This window comes from Rhopalosiphum padi, chromosome 3, assembly GCF_020882245.1.
Source record: "Rhopalosiphum padi isolate XX-2018 chromosome 3, ASM2088224v1, whole genome shotgun sequence".
Taxonomy (NCBI): domain Eukaryota; kingdom Metazoa; phylum Arthropoda; class Insecta; order Hemiptera; family Aphididae; genus Rhopalosiphum; species Rhopalosiphum padi.
In genome coordinates this window covers 77,987,419-78,008,348 of record NC_083599.1, presented here as the reverse complement: position 1 = coordinate 78,008,348, position 20,930 = coordinate 77,987,419, and the positions used below count along the sequence as shown (strand labels likewise).

Genomic DNA, 20,930 nt, shown 5'->3' with positions numbered 1-20,930 from the left:
ATCACATAAATCCGATGGATGATTTGAAACATTAGACAAATTACTTGCAAGAAAAGTAGGAATATCTGCCATTGTACATTGGTCTATTTGATCTACAACCTATTAATTTAATCAATAATACAAAATTATGTATATATTGAAAAATAAATTATTTACAAATAACCTGGTTTTAAAATAAACTGGGGAATAAAAAAGCTAAAAATGTAAATACATTCATAATCACTCATAAGATTGTCAATAGGTACATACAGAAGCATACTTGGGAAATAAGTTCATATTATACCTAAACTTCTTTGTTTTCTAATTATGAATTTAATTAAGTATGCATAAAATTTAATTTAAAAATAGCATGAGCTGTAAATTATAAAAATAATATTTACCTAACTATATACTAAATATGTTCTACATAATATATAAAAATAAATTTATTTTAAAAACAGGTTAAATATTTAGATTATAAATATGTATTTTTAAGATACTTTTTGAACTAACCATATAGTTTAAAGATTCATGATTATTCCTAGAGTCATAAGAACTAATATCAGGAATAATATCTAAAGGTAACTGATTTGAGTGAATTTTGAATTCTTCATTAACTTTAGTGGGCAAGTTATCAAAATTATCAAAATTGTAAGAATCAAGTTCTTCCATTATTTTCCTTTGTTTAGTTCTAGTGCTCGTCATTATGGAAAATAAAATAGATATTAAATAATTCCTAACAATAATTGACTATTTTTTTTATTTTTTGTTACACCTGTAAGCCAAAAAACAAACTTTATTATGAAACATGAATTATATTATGATTATTATTATTATTATTAATATTGAGTGTGTAAGTCTATAAAAATGAAAACTAAAGAAAAAGCTAAGAAAACATGTGATGGGTATCAGAAGTTCTTTACATATAATATAATAAACTATAAAGTACCAAAAGATATTGTTTGTGTATATAAAAATATCTGATATCTAATATTAATGATATATCGACATCTCGTTAATAATAGTATACATTTTTACAGAATTATTATAAGTATAACTATTAAATATTATTCTGTTAATCGTTTAGAAAATTAAATTAAATTAAATTATTGAAAAGTACATTTTTTTTTAATACCTAAAAGATATGAGGTACCTAATATATCTATATTAAGAGGCCGTCGCAGTAGAAAAAAATCGACCGAAAAACATGCTTTCGTACTTCCAATAGTACTCAGGCCTCGTTGATCGTAGAAACATGATTTTGGTATCAAAATAATCACGAGAAGTTGTACTAAATATTCTTGGAACAGAATTTTAAAATTTTTCTTTTTTTTAAAAAATCATATAAAATCGGCAAATTTAGATATCGAAAATCTGTTCCAAGAATATTTAGTACAACTTCTCGTGATTATTTTGATATCAAAATCATGTTTCTACGATCAACGAGGCCTGAGTACTATTGGAAGTACGAAAGCATGTTTTTGGCAAAAAAATTACGAATTTGCCGTCGTCATGTGCTGCTAAAGCGATTACAGCGGCAGCGTTCTGAAATAGTACTTCTTCCACCACCCCGCTTGCATATGCAGCCGTACCGCACCATAGGTCAAAACTGGTTATTTATCGCAGCCGCGCACTGGTTATAAATAGCCAAGTACGTCAATACAAAAATAATAATTTTGTCAATAAATAATATTATTTTATTTTTCGATGTTATAATTCGTAATTTTATTTACTATCGTATTTTACGCAAAATGGAACTACGACATAATACTATATCGTAAAATTTTCACAAATCAGCTAGAAAACGTACGATTTAAACAATTTTTTTTTTCAATTATAAACAATTGTTCTATAAAATTAGCGTATTAACATTCAAGACGAAATTTTATAAATTTAAATTAGTATAACTGTATAAGTAAAAAAAGGTAGGCAAGTGGGTGTCGATCTGCTTTACAGTAGGTTACAAGTGAGTCACTATATACTTACTGGATTATTGTGTTAAATTTGAATTCAATGATATCATTGTATAAGAAAAACCAATCTTATCGAAGACGGAGAGTCAACCTTGATATATTATAATATATATTTTTAACTACAAAATAATTTAAAATTTGACAAATTTTTTCAAAATTCAAACTTAAAATGCTTATAAAAAAAATTGTACCCATTTATTTTTAATATTTTTCAAATGCTATTGTAAAGATTTATCTACATGAGCCTTGAATTAAATTTTCACGCTTCTTGACCCAACAAATTTAATAACTAATTTATTAATAACTATGGAATAAAAAATTGAAAAAATTGAAAATGTCCGTAAAGAGCTCAGAAAGAGTGAAAATGTTTTGAAAATTTTATCAAGTATAGCAATTGATAAAATAGACATATAGTGTAAATTATTTAAAATATCTAGATACAGTTATTTGTTTTTTTAATTACAACAAAATAAGAAAATCGCTAGGTACATGATAAATCGAGTGAATACCAATGTTGTAAAAATTTGAACTATTCAAACAATCATAAAAATTCTAATTTAGTTTCTGGTAGAGATAATTTTTTTTTAAAATTAGACAAACTTACGAGGAATCTTGTATTAAATTTTTAAATTTTATATTTAAAAAGAAAAATTTTTATGAATTTTTAACAAAATAATTTGCACATTTTCTTCATTTGTTTGTGTTTTATATTTTGTCAAAATTCGAACTTTAAATGCTTATAAAAAAAAATGTGATTACTGACTATGTATAAAATGTATTATTAATATTTTTCAATTATTATAATTTATATAAGGCGCCTCGTCCTTAATTTTTAAGTTTTTATTACCCAACAAATAACATTTAATTGACATTCATAGAAAAAAAAACTAAAAAAATTGGAAACTTAAAAAGTAAATAGTTAAAAAATAATTTAAGTATTTTAAAAATGTTATCGTGCTTAGAAAATTCTATAATATAAAACAAACAAACAGTTAAAATTCCTTGTATCTACGGGCATTTGTTTTAGAGTTACACCAAAAACCAAAATTGATTTTGTGATTTTGTCAAAAACCGATTTTGCGTGAAAATGTCTGTTTTTCCCTGCTCTTTAGAAAATTACAAGGAATTTTTAATTTTGACCTTCCCAATGCACCAACTTGTTTTCGTCTATGTCATCACGTTTTGAAGGAGTAGAAATAATGCTTTAATTTTTAACTTCAGCCCCTCTTTGAAATGGAAAATGAATCTAAATGATACTTTGGTGAGTTAAAATTTCCAGTAGTTTCAAAAACGTCTAATAAAAACCTAAAAAAGGAACGGAAAAACGGGAATTTTTAAGCATAATCAATTTTCGAAAATATCGATTTTTTTATTTTGCTGTAACACAAAAAAATCATTTTAAATACTTGAAATTTTCACCAAGTCTAAATATTTTGACTTTTTTAAGCTATTTATTGACAATTGAAATTTTCGATGTACCTATATCTAAGTTTTATTGTTTGAAATGCCAATAAAAAAAATTTGGAATTTCAAAAAATTTTTAAAATAGATTTAATACAAGGTTTATAATAAGTTGCACTTAGCGTAGTAAAAAAAAAATTCAAAAATTGTTAGTCACAATTGTTGTTTATAAGCTAAGCATTAAAAGTTCAAATGTTTACTAAATAATATGTCAAAATCGCGAAAATTTGCAAGATATTTTTAAGTTGAAAATTCATAATGTTTTAGTGAATTATATCTAAAACCCAATACAAGGTTCTCTATAACATTTTCTTCAAATCACTGTAAAAAAAAAACTCCAGCGACAATGTAGAAAAAAATGTACGAGCGTATGAAATTAAATATTTTACGAAATTGCGTAAAATAATAACGATATGTCAATATATTACAATTTAAATATAGCTAATAATATAATATAATCCTAGACTGACAAATTATCTCCATCATAACCGGAAAGTCAAATTAAATTTTTATGAGCGTTTGAAGTTGAAATTTTTACGACATTAGATATATTCACTTGATTTGAAAAACGAATAACCTTAGACACTTGGAATGTAAACCAAATGTATATTTATCAATTACTATACTTGATAAAAGTTGATTGCGAACATTTAAATTTTTAAAATTTTAGATTTTGAGCGGAGCAAGAATTTAATGTATTGGTTTTACAATGATGTGTTTTTTTTATATACCTATATTTTTTTTTTTTGGGAGGTCAAAATTTTAATTTCCCAATATAGTTTTTAAAAGCGCCCAAAAAAACAAAATAAAAATTAAGAAAAAACGAGAATTTTTACGCAAAATCGATTTTTGATAAAATCGATTTTGGTTTTTGGTGTAAGTCTAAAACAAATGATCGTAAACATATGAAATGTTCACTAAATGTTTATGTTTATACTAGCCTTTTCTATACATGAAAAAATTTTCAAAATATATTGATTTGTTATAGTATAAAAATCCAGTCACTTTTTTTTTTATAAGCATTTAAAGTTAAAAATTAAAATATTAACAAAATACGTAAAAATGAAAACAATTTGCAAATTATTTTGAGTTATAAATTCATAAAAATATTTCTTTTTAAATCTCCGATTTAAAAATGTAATACAAGATTCCTCATCAGTTTGTCTATACCTTTATCAAAAAAAAAAAAAAAATGTTTACAAAAAAGTCACATTAAGTTTTTATGAGGGTTATTTTCACTGAAATGTTTTAATATTAGAATTTTCTATACATGAAAAAAATTTCAAAAAATTTTGATTTGTTTTGAGTTGTGTACTGATATACTCAGTTACCAACTTTTTAGGTTATTTTCTATAAATGTCAATAAAATTTTTGAAATTTATTTTTTATGATTTTTAAAACAATAAATTCACAGCCCTGATTATAACATTTTTTATACTAATTTTATGTAGGTATTATATGTTTAAAATTAAAATAAGTAAATACACCAATATTTATTAATCAAAACTATTTAAAATGTTGCTAATATTTATTTAGGAGATTAAATTATCGAACAAAAATTGTTTCATGTCACTTATGAGTTACAACGTAAAATACGCAACACTATTGCTAAAAAATCTATTTAATCGTAATGAAATTATTATTTCACATGTATTTTAAAAAGTAATTGGGTTAAAAATATAAATCGAGTTCTGGTGTATAATAATTTGTAGGCTTAATTTATTGGTTAATATTTTTAAGCAAACAGGAGCTTTAATTAAAAAATAGGTTTGCGACTTGCGAGCTAGTAGCGAGCCAGCGCACCGTATAGAATTCACGGGCGACAATTTACGTAACGGCCTGTAAATGACGTTTGATGCGAAACGTTCAGCACGACCGTCCGTGAAATAATAATGTACCTCTCCCGCGATTACAACACGCGGACCCCGTCGCGTACACGATGGGCGTGGTTACGGCCTACCGCGACGGCGGCGAGATGGAATTCAACGCCATCTCTTGAGCGTTGTATACGTAACACTTTTACCACGACGGCCTCTTAACTAGATTTATAACTAGAATACAAGATTGTATTTTATTTTATTTTATTAAAGAGCTTAATCATATATAATAATTGTTTATTTTCGAGACAGCTCCTACAAATTACGCTGTGACTCGCAGTGTGAGGACAGAGCTAGGTTACCAGCTAGCTAATAAAGTGAATGATTTTTACAACAAAAATTATTGCGCTAGGCATACAACAAATATATTGAAAAATAATAATATTGATAAATACCGAACGGCCTTAAATACTTATGTATTTATAAATAGGTATTAAGAAGGCTAATAAATCATAAAAATAGTGAGATAATTGTCCCGATAACAAAAGAACAAAAGGATGGCAAATGGCAATCACGCGGGTATAACGCAGTGTGTCCAACGTAATAAATCCAGCGAGTGCGGCGAAAAGCAAAACAGCTTATACTTCGTTACATCGGAACAGCATGGTCAAAATATAATTCGCAAGCACTCGCTGGATTTACGTTGTACACAGCTTGAATACATACAATAATATAAAAATAATAGTTATTGAATAAAAACAAACCTTTCTGCACAAATGGCCGGGGCGTAGGCGATTACTCCACGGTCCACATTTATCCAGTACCTATGTGTTGGTCTCCGTGTCGGCGTGTCCAACGAATAACGATTAACGATGCAGCAAATAGCATACGCGTGTAAATTAAATTCAGTAGTACGTAACTTAATAATAATAAGTAGTATTACTAGTACTATAATAAATAGTACGTACTACGTAAGTAAATCGAGAATCGCGGCAATGCAGTACAGAGCGGACCGAAATACGTACGGAACGTTCCGTCATACCAACGAGGCAACGACCAAAACAGAATTACCAACTCACTTTTCATAAATTTCCTACATTTTATATTAATATATTTGCTAATAATGTTTAACGTATTTATGATTTTATTTGAGAAAAAATTCTTCTTTATTTCACTTTAATCATGAATCATGATAATATACCTAATAAACTTACTGCATGATCATATTACCTAGTTTATTATATTATTACTTTACTATGAATTATTATTTATTAAATTATTGTATTTCATTCCATGTAGGTGGTATATATTACCAAAAATATCGATAAACCGATAAGAAATCCACGAAATAATAATTATTACAGGGCCACAGGGCACAGGGGCATGCGTAATGATCATCGAGAGACTTGTTTTTCATCGCCTCTGTATACTAAAAATAGATGTGGTATTTGGTATTATATTTATAGTAATATAGTCTGCCCACAGCCACGGCTGTGCCACGTAGTTCAACAACAAAACAAATAATCAGTTGTTATATTGTCATAATGTCGTATATTATGTATTATTATATATATAATTATAATTATTTTTATGTTTTTAAATTCCATTTGTGCCTAGTGCCTACTGTTTAATTTTTGTTATGAGAGGGAGGGATACATATTTATTCGCTTCACTAAAAAATGTAACCAAAACCTCTACGGGCATACGCATAATAATCACAATCTAGTTTCATGGGCAACGCCTGGCAGGATGGCTATAAATTAAAATATAATATGATTTCTTAGATCTAACTAAAAATTCTAACATATTTGCAGACCTCGATTTATGTAGGTTTCTTGTGGACACAGTTTTAACCATTGAACAAAATATTTTTATGAATTATGAAAAACAGTTTAAAATTAGGTAGCTAACGAACTCGGCGGACGCGGCCGAACGCTCGAAAACTTACGCAAGAAATAAATTTGATGACTCCACCATTCTTCAATAAATTATTACTATAGGACCTATACTGCCGTCATAAGCGAAAACGCCGTAGGTCACCGAAAAACGATTTTGAGAAAAACGCGTTTTTGTATTTTGTATTTTCATAAAATCATAACACCTTGTACATTCTAATTATTTAAATATGATATATGGTTTCTTATGTAATTTTACCCAACGAATGCAATGAAACAATAATAAATATGATTAAATTAATAATTAACAAGATATTTTACTTTACTCGTTGTACCTTAGTATTGGTATAAACTTTTGCTACACTATTCAAAAGCAAGAATGCCGTAACTCGTAATTAACAATTTCTGATATGATAAAATTATTTATACATTTTAATTTTAAAGAATTCACAAAACAACAATATTATTTTTAAGTCAATTTATAAATAAAAAAAAATACTTTATAATACATAATTTTTATAATAATTAGCATGTTGGAATATTTTCCCAAAAAATTTTTCTGTTGGCTGGGAGAACTTGAGACAGATTTTGTAAGATACTATCGCGTTTTTCTTGTAAAACCCCTTGTGGTTTCGTTAATGAGGTTGGATGCGGCATTCCATTGATTTTCATAACATTTTTTCTTAAAAAGTCTAATTCTGAATATTCTTCATCGTAATCGTTTTTAGTGAACAATATAAATTTCCCACGTTTAACTTGAACAGATACTACATCTTAGAGTAAAACACGATTTGTTGATTTGATCAATTTTTGCTGAGCTTTATAATCCTTCCATAAAAAAAAGTCCGAGTGTTCCATTTTTTTAACAACAACTTTAGATTTATTTGCGTTGCCAATAGCAATGGCAAAATCATCAAAGTCATACGTTTTCTTTTGGTGTTTCAGTGACAGCTCGACCTGATGGTGAAAGTGATCCGCTGACATAAAAGTATGGCCCGGCTCAAAATAATTTAAAATTATTTCATTAGCACAGATTTCTTCGGAATTTATTATGTAAATAAGAAAACTAAATAAGCACCAATTTTTATTTTGGCTGCTACAATTGTCAAGCCAAATCGTCACTGTATTTGCATCTCGGTTACTTAATAGAAACGCATAAAATGTACTTATCAATTTTTGCGCAATTATTGCGACCATTAATGCCTTCGTGCCAAATACAAGCGAATGGAAATAATTTAGATTTTTTCCCCAAAGGTACGAAACTTTCATGATACGCAACAATTCGTTCTGTGAATATAACATTTTTAAAAGAATCGACACGAGGTAACATAATTACCTCCTGTAAGTCAACGGACAAATAAATATTTTTTTCGTCGAATCCCATGTCTGCTTGTTTTTTGTATAAATCTCTAGCTTTTTTAGTTTTGTTTATATGAGTTGTATAAATTGTACAAACATCACATTCGGGCAAAATTTGAGTTTTGTGTTCTTGAATATTAAAGCTTTCGCAAAGTTCACATTCTTCATGACCTAACTGCGCGAATGAAATATTTTTTTCTTTTACCTTGCATCGATAATATTCATACGAAATATAATTACGGTCTAATTCAGGGAACTTTTCTATAAAATGTTGGTGCATAAAAGTTATAGTGACATCACTCGGTAAATAACGAATGTTTGGCGCGTGTTCACGGCGATAATGTGAAATTGTTGGATTAAATGATTCAATGTGATCCATAACTAAGGTTTCATATTTAAATTTATTAATTGCTGGATGTTTACCCCGTTTATCAGAAGTTGGTGTAATTTGACCTTTGGGGGTTGAAACAAGAACATTAAGCACACGATCATTAGTCTTCTTAAATCCTAAAGTAGTTAAAAAAAAAGGCTTACAAACTTGCATTCGCACATCAAATTCATCAGATAAAAATAATTTCAAACTATTTAGTCTTTTACAATTTTCATTATTTTTATGTAATTTTACGTCAAAACGTTCGCAAGTATTTAAAATATAAGATTTTCTTTCCGACCAATTCATTTCCCAATACTGTTTATTTATTTCTATTCTGCGATTTTCCGTTATTTTTTGTGTACATTTGTTTCTACATTTATCATGTTCACACCCAGGTAAAATAGTATGTTTATATTTCATAAGCTCTATTTTTTTTTCTTTACGAGTTTTAGGAGACGTGTTATATTTCTTACGTTTTCTTATTTGGCCACGTTTGGTATAGGACTCATTTTCGGAATTGTTCGAAGTTGATGTATTGTCGTGAGCTGGATCGAAATTTTCAATTACGAATCCGTCATCAAAGTGCATGGGCAACGCTGCAATACCAATTATTTCATCAAGGTCATCTAATGTTTCAGTTGAATCTGTAATTGTATTAAGGAAGATGATATATTTCTGAAAGTTTGTTTTGAAATATTAAAAAACATAATTATAACCGATGCTTACTTGGTGAGGCAGGTACAACCAGAAGATTTGGATCGTAAAAAAAAGGTTCATCATTTTCATTATTCATTTTAAAAATTTAAAAATTATTACATTTGAACGTGGCAACGATACAATGTAAACTAAACTCCACCGCAGAAAAATAATTAAATATCGAATAAGTTTATTATAGATAAAATGTTCCGATAGTCGACTTGCTTTGCGATACGTAAACCGGTCCGTGTTACTAAGCCAAAATGCCGCCAATTAAAATTTGTACTATGTACCAAGATAAAATGCCGTATCTTCAATATTACTTACTGCGTTAATGCTTAGTATGGTGATTTTACGGCGTTATTACCTAGTAACCATGCATTTTTCTACGGTTTACGGCGTTTAAGTTATTTGATTATTGATTGTATTATATGTTTGGAGTAATATTTCAGACATACGGCATATTCATCTACACAAGCCGAATTTCACAATAATTTTTTGTTTATAACCTCATTTTTTATTTTTTTGGGACTTACGACGTTTTCGCTTATACCTATAATAGGTACATATTATAGTAGGCAGCTATTTTTCTTTTTCTGAGGGTCCCCCTTAAAAATAATAATAGGGGTACCTACGCTAAAATCTCTGAACAATTGTAGTTGAGGTACTCTGCCCCCCTGCTGTAACCACCATCAATAATAAGTTGAGCACTGTATAACTATGTAAATATTAATGTATAATGCATAATATATAAATATATAATGCATTATACATTTATACAAATTATATCATTCGGAATTATTGGACCCCCTCCACCCAAAAAAAATTGAAAATACGAAAACCTAACCTGCACCAAGCATATATATTATAAATGGTATCATTGGCATTCTTGCAGGAATTTTAAAGTGGGGGGGGTGGATAATAATTTCTAGGGACATATTATATTATACGGGGACTAATAGAGCACTTAAAACGGGAACGTTAAAAACGGCCATGCAACTATTAAAAAATAAAAATAATATCTCTGTCAGAATGATAAAAAAATATTTCTAAAATAAAATACTAAAAATATTTCAGAGGAAACTATGAGTAAATATTTCTAAGATAAATTACTTAAAATATTTCCATTGAAACTTTTAGAAAATATTTTTAAAATAAATTGGTCAGAATATTTTCGTGTTTATGACGAGACAATATTTTAAAAATATAATCAGCACCTAAATGCTGTGTGGGAAGTGACATGAAGCAATTTTTGTACGATAATTTAATCTTCTAAATAAATATTAGTAACATTTTAAATAGTTCTAATTAGTAAATATTGATGTATTTACTTATTTTAATTTTAAACATAATACCTACATAAAATATGAAGTTGATTGTTGTACATAATATTTATTAAATAAATACCTACTGTAATACTATAATTATTTATATTATTGCAATTGCAGTACCTTATGTAAAAAAAAACAATCTATATAAACTAAACATTTTCATTGTTCATATAATGTATATAAATTAAAATTAAATTATGTAGGTACTTACAAATGTACAGAACACATTTATTGATACATAATAATTAATTAAAACACAACATTTTGATTAATGACAATTTATTAAAACTGATAACTTAAATTAATGCTAGCGTTCATATAGATAATGGATAACTGACGTACTATAATATTATATGACACATGAAATTATCTATGTAAAAAGTGCATAGTTATGTGTACAATAATAAAATGAAATATAATACATAACATTATGCAATTAACATTTTACGTATTTATTTTGCGTTGTAATACAAAAAAACAATCTGTAACAATATTTATAGTTACATATAAAATTAATTTTTATACAAACTAAATATTTTAATATATTAATTAATACATTAATACATATGATAAAAATATTTTTAAATAAAAATGGGTACAATTATTTTTTTATTTTTTAATTTTGACGGTTTTAAACCATTTCAAGCGGAAGATTTGGATAAATATTGGTTTTATTATTATAACGCCGAACATTTTTTCTTTCCAAAGAGTCTTCATCAAACTCTTGATTTTTAATATATTTTTGTTTATGGGACCGGAGTATAAAGTTATGGGTAATGCTAGAAAAAAAACTGCTAGAAGCTTTGTACTCCAAAAGAAAAAAAAAATTATACAACTCGTATTAATATTATACTACAGTATACACTTAAAACTTTTTCAGTTAAAATATTAATAAATCAAACATAAATATATTTAAAAAAAAGTTATATAACTTGTATTCATATTATACACTTTAAGCTTTTTTTAGTTAAAATATCAATAAAATCAAACATAAATATATTATAAATATTATTATTATTATTATTATATAATATATAATTATAAATTATATTTTTTTTGTTGAATGCAATTTGAAAAAACAATCCAAACAGAGATGTTTAGAACAGCCTGGACACTTCGTTTGTACTTTACGTGTAATTTTTTGTGCGTGTTCCCTTCCACCTTGTTGAACCATTTCGAAATAACAATTTGAACACCTACCACGATTAGAATTAACAATCTTATGAATTTCTCCTTCAGTTGGTTTGGATATCATTGGTATGTTGGTTGTTTTCATTAGTAAAGCTTGAACTATATTTTCTCTAAATTCTGTCACACCCATTTTATAACCAGTCACAGTATTAAATAATGTCAATGCATTTAATAAACTTGTATTTAGTAAAATTTCGAATGCAATTTTTCTATACCATTTTAATGATCGACGAAGTGGTGAGTGGTAAGAATTTCTCAAATCAGAAATATCGACAAAACCTTTTGCCTTATTATAATCCATTACCATTTTTGGTTTGAATAATTTTTGAGCACGTTTATTAGTTGTTTCTATTAAATTGTCTTTGTGTTTTTTTGACAACATAAGTACATCGCGTTTGTCCTTCCACTTCATAATCACGGTATTATTTTCATTTTGGCTTGATTTTATTTCACCTTTCTTTAATTTAGCGTTTATTACGTCTTTTGGGTTAAACTTCCTGTTAGAACGTAATGTACCTACAAGATTTGTTGATCGGCTTAAAAGTTCATTTGCTAAACTGACTGATGTGTACCAGTTGTCTGTAAACATGGTTCTACCCTCATCTAAATAATCTGCAGCTAACTCCATTACAATTTTCGTTGAAACTGCCACTCCCGGGATAGCTTCTTGACCAGCATATATTTTAAATCCAATAGTATACCCATCATTTATACATAATTTAAATATTTTTATGCCGTATCAATGCCTTTAATTTTTTATGTATTGACGGAACGACAAACGTCCAACAAATGGAATCACCGATTCGTCAATACACAAATTTTCCCCTGGTATGTTGCATACTTTATATTTGCTCACTAGCATATCAACCAAACCACGAACTTTATACAATCTGTCACCTCTAGGACATATTTGATTGTTTGAACAATGAAAAGTTCTCAAAAGCAACTCGAATCTGTTTCTGGTCATATACTTAGGAATATGTGTTTGATACATTTCATTTTTGCTCCAATAACTTGCCAAAGTTGGTAGTGGATTTAACCTCATCCACATAACTATTCCCAAAAATCTCTTAATTTCAACTGTGTCAACATCAACCCATTTATTGAGTCTAGATTTTGGACCACGAGGAGTTGAAAGTAAATCACGAGCATATCTGTTAGTTTCAATAACTAATAAATTTAAGACTTCGTCATCAATAAATAAAGAAAATAAGTCATATGGTGTACCATCATTAAGTGTTTCGAGAATGTCTGGGTTGATTCCAAAAGACTCAGAATTGAACACTGGACTAGAAGCATTACTGTTTATAGGACCCCAACCAGACGAACTTAAAGTAGAAGCATCATAATTTTCATGTGAGTTATTCGAAGGAATAATATCATCATCAGTATCAGAATCCTATACTATATAAATGAAATAGGTAATATATATTTTATATTAAATTATTTACTATTATTAGTAAGGTCATACACGATAAAAGTTATGCATTATCTACATATTTATGATAAAACGATTGACGTTTGTACACTTAAAACGATATACAAAAAATATTATAAATTAGGCAATATTTACCAAAGCAAAGTCAGGATCTGCATCACTATCATCAAATTCAGATAACTCATCTGATGACCAAAGAGCTTGAACAATTTCGTTTTCGTTCATTGTACAAAACTAATAAATAACGTCACAACTCGACGATGAATCGAATGAAAATAAACGGAAAACTGAATAATATGATACAAAAGGCATTGAGTACCATATATGATACTCACTCCAAATCGGTTTATTTTTTTTTTAAATATTATTAAAATGATTTAAATAAACAATTACGATAAAAAAATTATAAGAAATATGAAAAAAAAACCCATGGCCCATGTTAACATCTGTCTAAAAATACAACATCACACGGGACAAACACAGCGAGTGGCAGTCAACTTGTTAAAAAAATTGAATTATTTTTTTTGTATGAAAATGTTCCATACATTCTGGACACACAGGTTCTTGGCATTTATAACAAATATAACGGGTACGTCTTTTGCAGTCAGCATCATGACATCTTAGTGGATGGTTAGTTGACACTTTTTTTGGGTAGTGGTTAGATCCATCATATCTATAAACCATAATTATTTTAACTAAATAAAATTTAAGTTGTAAAAAATATTTTATATTAGGTACCTTATTACGTTTGAAGTCTTGGTAACAATCCGTTTTTTTAGTGGTATATTTTCATCTATAGCTCCTGGTCTTCCTCGTTTTTTTGATGTAGTCTTATTAAATGCAATTAAAGATGTAGCGATTTCTGCTTTAAAGTTTAGTAGTGACATATTATTATTTGTTTTCTTTTTATATATGATCCATGCGTTAACGATTGATACATTTAGGAAATGAAAAAAATACGATGGTACCATTTTTTATTTTTAAATAAATGTGCATAATGTGAAATCATACGGTCCATCATATCTACTCCGCCCATGAACATATTATATTGCTAAACTGAAAATGGTCGAGAAACTTGTATAAATTGTTTTGTTTTACGATCAAAACGTTTAGTTTCATCTTCAGGAAGAGCTCCAGCATACGTTGAAATTGTATGTACTTCTTTATTGTCGACCCAACGTACAACTGAAATATTGTCATTCGATGTAGCGACTGAAGATACACCACGTGGTAATAATTTTCCCGCTACTAAATATAATTGAATATTTTTGACACGATTTAATCTTAAAGTTCCAAAAACAAATATACCATTGTCTCTTAGTTCGGTTAAGAGGTCGTTCTGGTAGCGAAAAATCGACCGTAAAAACATGCTTTCGTACTTCCCATTTTCCTCAGCTCTCAATAGTCGTAGAAACATGATTTATACACCAAAATAAACTTGAGAAGTTCCTCTAGATGATCTCGTTCCAGATTTTTGAATTTTTTTTTTAAACCAGAGATATTTGCATTTGAAATTTTCAAAATTTTTAACATTTTTAAAAAATCATATTATAAAATAGAAAAAAAAGATATCAAAAAAGTGGAACGCAGTCCTCTAGAGCAGTGGTCTCAAACACGCGGCCCGCGGGCCACATGCGGCCCGCAACCCCTTTTGATGTGGCCCGCAATAAATATTTATTTCTTCAAAAATTGTTTGATTTTTTTGTTTTATACATTCGTAATAGGAATTTCCCAAAATAATTTAATTCGATCATGATAAGCACAATGCGATAAAATTAATCTATTAAGATAAGTGTTATTATTTAACGTGTATTACGTGTAGGTACGGGTTCTTATTATACTCAGTTCGTGAATGTAGTTTGTGTGCGCTACTCGTTCAATAAAATGTCAAGTGTTAAACGTAAAATCGGTCAAGAAGGACGTATTTTTCAAGAAAAATGGGGCTATGCATATTTTTTTACCAGTTGTAATTCTGTTCCTATATGTTTAATATGTAAACAAAGTGTATCAGTCATCAAAGAGTATAACATTAAAAGACATTACGACACTAATCATGGTAAGATTTACGATAAATTTGTTGGAAAGTTACGTGAAGAAAAATTTAAAGAATTAAAAAAAAGTCTTTTACATCAAACAAAATTGTTTGATAATATAAGAAAAGAAAATATCGAATCAGTTAAATGTAGTTATATCATAGCAGAAAAAATTGCTCGTGCTTCAAAACCGTTTAGTGATGGCGAGTTCATTAAAGAGTGTATTGTTAGTGCGGTGGAAGTTATATGTCCCGAAAAAAAACAAGCATTTTTAAATATAAGTTTAAGTGGAAATACTATTGCTCAAAGAATTGAAGAAATGGCAAGTAATGTTAAACAACAATTACATGAAAAAAGTAAGAATTTTTTAAATTTTTCTATTGCTATTGATGAAAGTACCGATATTACAAATACAGCACAGTTGGCTATTTTTATCCGTGGAGTTTTTGATAATTTTGATGTAACAGAAGAGCTCTTAGATTTAATTCCTATGACTGACACTACAACAGGAAGTGATTTATATAATTGTGTGGAGAAATGTCTTAATGAATTAGAAGTAGATTGGAAAACATTTTCAAGTATAACTACTGATGGTGCTCCCGCAATGTTAGGTGTAAAAGCGGGATTGGTTTCTAGACTAAAATCAAAAGCCTTGACTTATGGTGTAGAATTGAAAAGTTTTCACTGCATCATTCACCAAGAATCCTTATGTTCGAAAAAATTGAAAATGGAACATGTTATGAATATAGTCATTAAAACTGTTAATTGGATTAGATCTCATGCATTGAATAATAGACAATTTAGTGCACTACTTGAGGAAATGGATGCTCAGTATGGTTGTTTGATATATCATAGTGAAGTGAGATGGCTTAGTCGTGGAGCAGTGCTACAAAGATTTTTCAATTTATTAAAAGAAATTAATTGTTTTATGATATCTAAAAATAAAATTGTTTCGAAACTGAATAATATTGATTGGATTAAAGATTTAGCTTTCCTTGTTGATATTACTACACACCTAAATGTTCTTAACGTACAATTACAAGGAAAAAATAAAGTTATCACAAATATGTGCGATTCGATTCAATCATTTACTATGAAACTTAAATTATGGGAAACTCAACTTGTATCAAATAATTTGGTACACTTTCCTACATTAAAACAGGTATCTACAGAAAACAATGATGGAAAAAAATTTATTTCACATATTTTATTACTAAAAGACGAATTTCAGTGTAGATTTGTAGATTTCCAAAAGTATAAAGACGATTTTTTACTTTTTAGTGAGCCATTTTCCATAAATGTTGAAAATGTAAGGGAAGATCTCCAACTAGAATTAATAGATTTGCAATGTAATACTAATTTAAAAACAAAATTTGAAACTGTTGGAATTCCTGAATTGTTTAAATACCTTGAAAACAATTATCCAAAACTGCAAAAACATTTTTGTTACATATTATCCATGTTTGGTAGCACGTATGTATGTGAACAATTATTTTCCCTCATGAAGTTGAATAAATCAAAAAGCCGCAATCAAATTTCCAATTTAAAATTGCAATCTGTTCTACATTTGGCATCCAGAAGTTCTTGTGCAAATATAGACAGTTTGGTACAAAATAAGAGATGTCAAGTATCAAGTGCAGCTCGAAAATAAAAAGAAACTATTATTACTACTAAACAAAAAATCAAGACACTGTACAATGTACATCTTTGTTAGAATTATAATCAATAAAATAATTACATCTTTCCTTAATTTATTTTGTTTATTTTAGATTTATTATTAAACTGAGTAAAAAAAAGTGTTTGGCCCGCAAACCTGTGAAGTAAATATATATGGCCCGTAGGTAATTTGAGTTTGAGACCCCTGCTCTAGAGGAACTACTCAAGTTTATTTTGGTGTTTAAAATATGTTTCTACGACTAACGAGAGCTGAGGAAAATGGGAAGTACGAAAGCATGTTTTTGGTTAAAAAATCATAAATTTACAGTCGTCATGTGCTGCTCTGCTAAGTATAGCGGCAGCGTTCGAGAACAATGTTCATACCACCACCCCGCGCACGACTGCAGCTGTACCGCACCTAAAGGTGCGTCCACACCTAACAAACAATTAAAAAACATTCGTCGAACGTTCGCCGAACACCAACAATTTCTTGACAAACGTTTGTCGAATGTTTTTCGAACGTTTGTCTGATGTAGACGTGTTTCCAAACTAATTTGTTTGTCAATAATCTAAACAAAAATGTTCGCTCACTAAGCGAACATTTTGCATGTATGTTTATACTTGTATACCGATATATTTATTTAATTATTAATTATTATGATATTATTATCATGAAGTATCAATATGTGACAGACTACAATATATATATTATATTACAATATACCACAATATATATGTTTGCTTTCGTTTTATTTTTGAAATATAACTATTTATATACACAAAATATAAATATTATGATGTGTATTACTATTCCAGACTATATGGAGATAATGCGATAATATCGCATTTATAAATAAATATTTTGTCTTATTTACTAAACGAATAAGCTGCGTCTACACCTAATCAGTCTTTCGCGTGACACCAGTATACCACACACGGGTAGCTTTTTTTTATTCATAGTGTTGTTTATATTGTATAGTGTTCAATAATATACCGACTAGCGAGTCACAAAATGAGTGATAAGTGGTCCAAAGAAAAAATAATTCATTTAATTGAATTATATGAGAATGCCAGTTGCTTATGGGACTCGAAATCTTGCGATTATAAAAATAAGATAAAACGTAAAGATGCATTTATTGATATTGCTAACAAACTTAACTTTGAGGAACAAGAGGTAAGAAAAAAAATTGAATCTCTTTTAACTCAGTATCGTAGAGAAAAAAAGTCTTTGGTTTTAAAATCTGGAATGTCTAGCGATGATGTAAAAACACCTTGGTACGCTTATAAATATTTCCACTTTTTAGCTAAGAAAAATACTCCGAGAATTACGCGATCTAATACCAGTGAAGATGGTGAAAGCAATTTATTTGATTCCGATTTACTTGAAACAGGATCGGGTAATGAGGATAGTGTCAGTGAACAGAATTCTGTCGAAATTGAAAATCCTTCCGAAAATGTTGAGCAAAGTGTACCACATTTCGATAAAAAAAAAAAGAAACTTTTTTTATCGCCTAAACGCCCGAAAATTTCAAAAAGAAATTATGAAGATGATGATCAAACGAAAGAAGCATATGCAATTATGAAATCTTGTTATTCGAAAATACAAGAAAACCAACAAAGGGACGAGTTAAAAGTTTATGGGGAATCAGTTGAATTTAGATTAAGGAAAATTAAAAATCCAATAACTGTATGTTTACTGAAAAATCAAATAGACAACCTGTTATTTAAAGCCGAAATGGATCAATACACACACGATTCTTCGCTGCCTCAGCCATTACAATTGAATGCACCATTACAAAAACCATCGACTACTACAGTTACACAACAGGCAAGAGAATCTTCACAAATACAAGACTTCAATATGCAAGATTACGTTCAATTTTATTAAAGTATGTTGTTTAATTTTAAAAAGTTATATTAATTTGATATTCATTTTTCTACGTGATATATTATTATATTTATAGAATTATAATATAGTAAATTATAATTTATTTTTAAGATATATATGTATATTCACGCGCAAGTTGGCGATTTATTTTACAATATTATATAATCATAAAACTATAAAATAATTATTAAAAGAAAAATTAATTTAATAAAGTGGTACTTCAACAATTAGAAATATGTTATTTACTAAAACTACCTTATACATTTAATTTTTATAATTATGCGTATTCATCTTGCCAAGGAATACTTCCCTGTTCACTTGTAAAATATGTCGCAAATTCGTCTCTTATAGCTTTTGGATCTCTTCCCGACTTGCGTCCAATACGTGAGAGAGGTAAATATGATGTACTTTTTGAATGTGTTCTCCATGATCCAGGTATAATTTCTCCTGATTCATTATCAACGTCAAGACTTCCTTGTGGTGTATAAGAGTTTTTAGATGTTTTACTAGCGCGAAGAAAATTGTGTAAGTAAACACATGCAAGAGTAACTGATGTTGCTCTATCTGGACTTAGTAACATAGGTTTTCTAAGTACTCTAAATATAGAACTCATAATGCCAAAAGCATTTTCTGATACCCTGCGTGCTCTGCTTAATCGATAATTAAAAATTCTCTCTTTACTTCCTTTCATTTGGTGTCCTGGATATGGTTTTAATATATTCTCACCTAGTGCAAATGCACCATCAGCCACTATAACGTATGGTATAGAAATAGCTCTACCAGGTAAACTTATAGGTTGAGGTAGATTTAGTGATTTATTTATCAAACCATTCCATAAGTCAGTATTTTTCAATACACCGCCATCGGAAATACGTCCCTGACAGCCAACATTTACGTATGTGAACGAGTAGTTCGCGTCAACAAGTGCCATTAAAACAATACTAAAGTGGCCTTTATAGTTAAAAAACTCGGTTCCGGTGTTAAATGGAGCTTGTAATAAAATATGTTTTCCATCAAGGGCGCCTATACAATGAGGAAAGTTCCATTTTTCTTCGAAATCGAAAGCAATTTTGAGCCAACTATTTATATCTGATGGCATCTAAAAAAAATAAAGTAGAATAATATTTAGTATATTGTTTATAAATATATTATATAATAAATGTATTTTCTTACCATTATATAAGTGTGGAGGCCAGTTATTAATGCTTCGCATACTTCAGGTACAATCTGTGATATTAATTGTTTTGATACTTTGAACGTATACATTAAAGAATGATATGAATCACCAGTAGATAAGAATCGTAAAGTTATTGCTAAACGCACCGATACAGAAATACTATCCCGAAAATTTGTGTTTTCTTTTATGACTTTTGGGCCAATTAAATTAATTAAAAATTCAAAATCAGTACTTGACATTCTGGTAAAATTATTAAATAAATCACCGTCATGTAAATCTAAAATGAAATTCTCACCACTGTAATTCTTTCTTCGTTGAAAAAGTTGTCTTTCCCACCACCTTCTTTTTTTAAAAACTTTTTTTTTTGATGTTATGTTCTTACGCATTATAACAAACGCAGCAGCGCTAATGCAGCATGCGACTTGTTCTAGATCATACATAGTCACGAATGTTAGCAATCATATAGCGAACAACTAAATTATGAACAAACGTTTGTGGTCATTAATAAAATGTTTGACAAACGTTCGACAAATATTTAAAAAATGTTCGACAAACGTTTGACAAACAATGTTTACCCAAACGTTTGTTAGGTGTGGACGCACCTTAAGGTTTAAACTGGTTTTCATATCGCAGTTTATAAATAAATATTGTCAATACGATAAC

General features: G+C 28.5%; 6 protein-coding genes across 6 annotated transcripts; 2 read left to right on the top strand and 4 right to left on the bottom strand.

The window, feature by feature from the left end:
• Positions 1 to 7,650: 7,650 nt before the first annotated feature.
• LOC132925826 (uncharacterized) lies at positions 7,651 to 9,650 on the bottom strand. Its single transcript, XM_060990190.1, has 3 exons — positions 9,584 to 9,650; positions 8,329 to 9,501; positions 7,651 to 7,898 (listed from the first exon to the last, which is right to left on the bottom strand). The coding sequence occupies exons 1-3, from the start codon at positions 9,648 to 9,650 to the stop codon at positions 7,651 to 7,653; spliced, it is 1,488 nt and encodes a 495-aa protein (XP_060846173.1).
• A 2,279-nt stretch (positions 9,651 to 11,929) lies between these two features.
• Positions 11,930 to 12,703, bottom strand: LOC132925825 (piggyBac transposable element-derived protein 4-like). Its single transcript, XM_060990189.1, has one exon. It carries the CDS (start codon positions 12,701 to 12,703, stop codon positions 11,930 to 11,932), a length of 774 nt encoding a protein of 257 aa, XP_060846172.1.
• A 120-nt stretch (positions 12,704 to 12,823) lies between these two features.
• LOC132925824 (piggyBac transposable element-derived protein 4-like) lies at positions 12,824 to 13,738 on the bottom strand. The gene is made up of 2 exons (XM_060990188.1): positions 13,649 to 13,738; positions 12,824 to 13,474 (listed from the first exon to the last, which is right to left on the bottom strand). Exons 1-2 carry the CDS (start codon positions 13,736 to 13,738, stop codon positions 12,824 to 12,826), a joined length of 741 nt encoding a protein of 246 aa, XP_060846171.1.
• Positions 13,739 to 15,397: 1,659 nt separating this feature from the next.
• LOC132925823 (general transcription factor II-I repeat domain-containing protein 2A-like) lies at positions 15,398 to 17,197 on the top strand. The gene is made up of 3 exons (XM_060990187.1): positions 15,398 to 15,569; positions 15,714 to 16,405; positions 16,709 to 17,197. Exons 1-3 carry the CDS (start codon positions 15,398 to 15,400, stop codon positions 17,195 to 17,197), a joined length of 1,353 nt encoding a protein of 450 aa, XP_060846170.1.
• Positions 17,198 to 17,629: 432 nt separating this feature from the next.
• LOC132925822 (uncharacterized) lies at positions 17,630 to 19,090 on the top strand. The gene has a single exon (XM_060990186.1). It carries the CDS (start codon positions 18,215 to 18,217, stop codon positions 19,088 to 19,090), a length of 876 nt encoding a protein of 291 aa, XP_060846169.1. The 5' UTR covers positions 17,630 to 18,214.
• A 277-nt stretch (positions 19,091 to 19,367) lies between these two features.
• Positions 19,368 to 20,506, bottom strand: LOC132925821 (uncharacterized). Its single transcript, XM_060990184.1, has 2 exons — positions 20,264 to 20,506; positions 19,368 to 20,189 (listed from the first exon to the last, which is right to left on the bottom strand). The coding sequence occupies exons 1-2, from the start codon at positions 20,504 to 20,506 to the stop codon at positions 19,368 to 19,370; spliced, it is 1,065 nt and encodes a 354-aa protein (XP_060846167.1).
• Between the last annotated feature and the right edge of the window lie 424 nt (positions 20,507 to 20,930).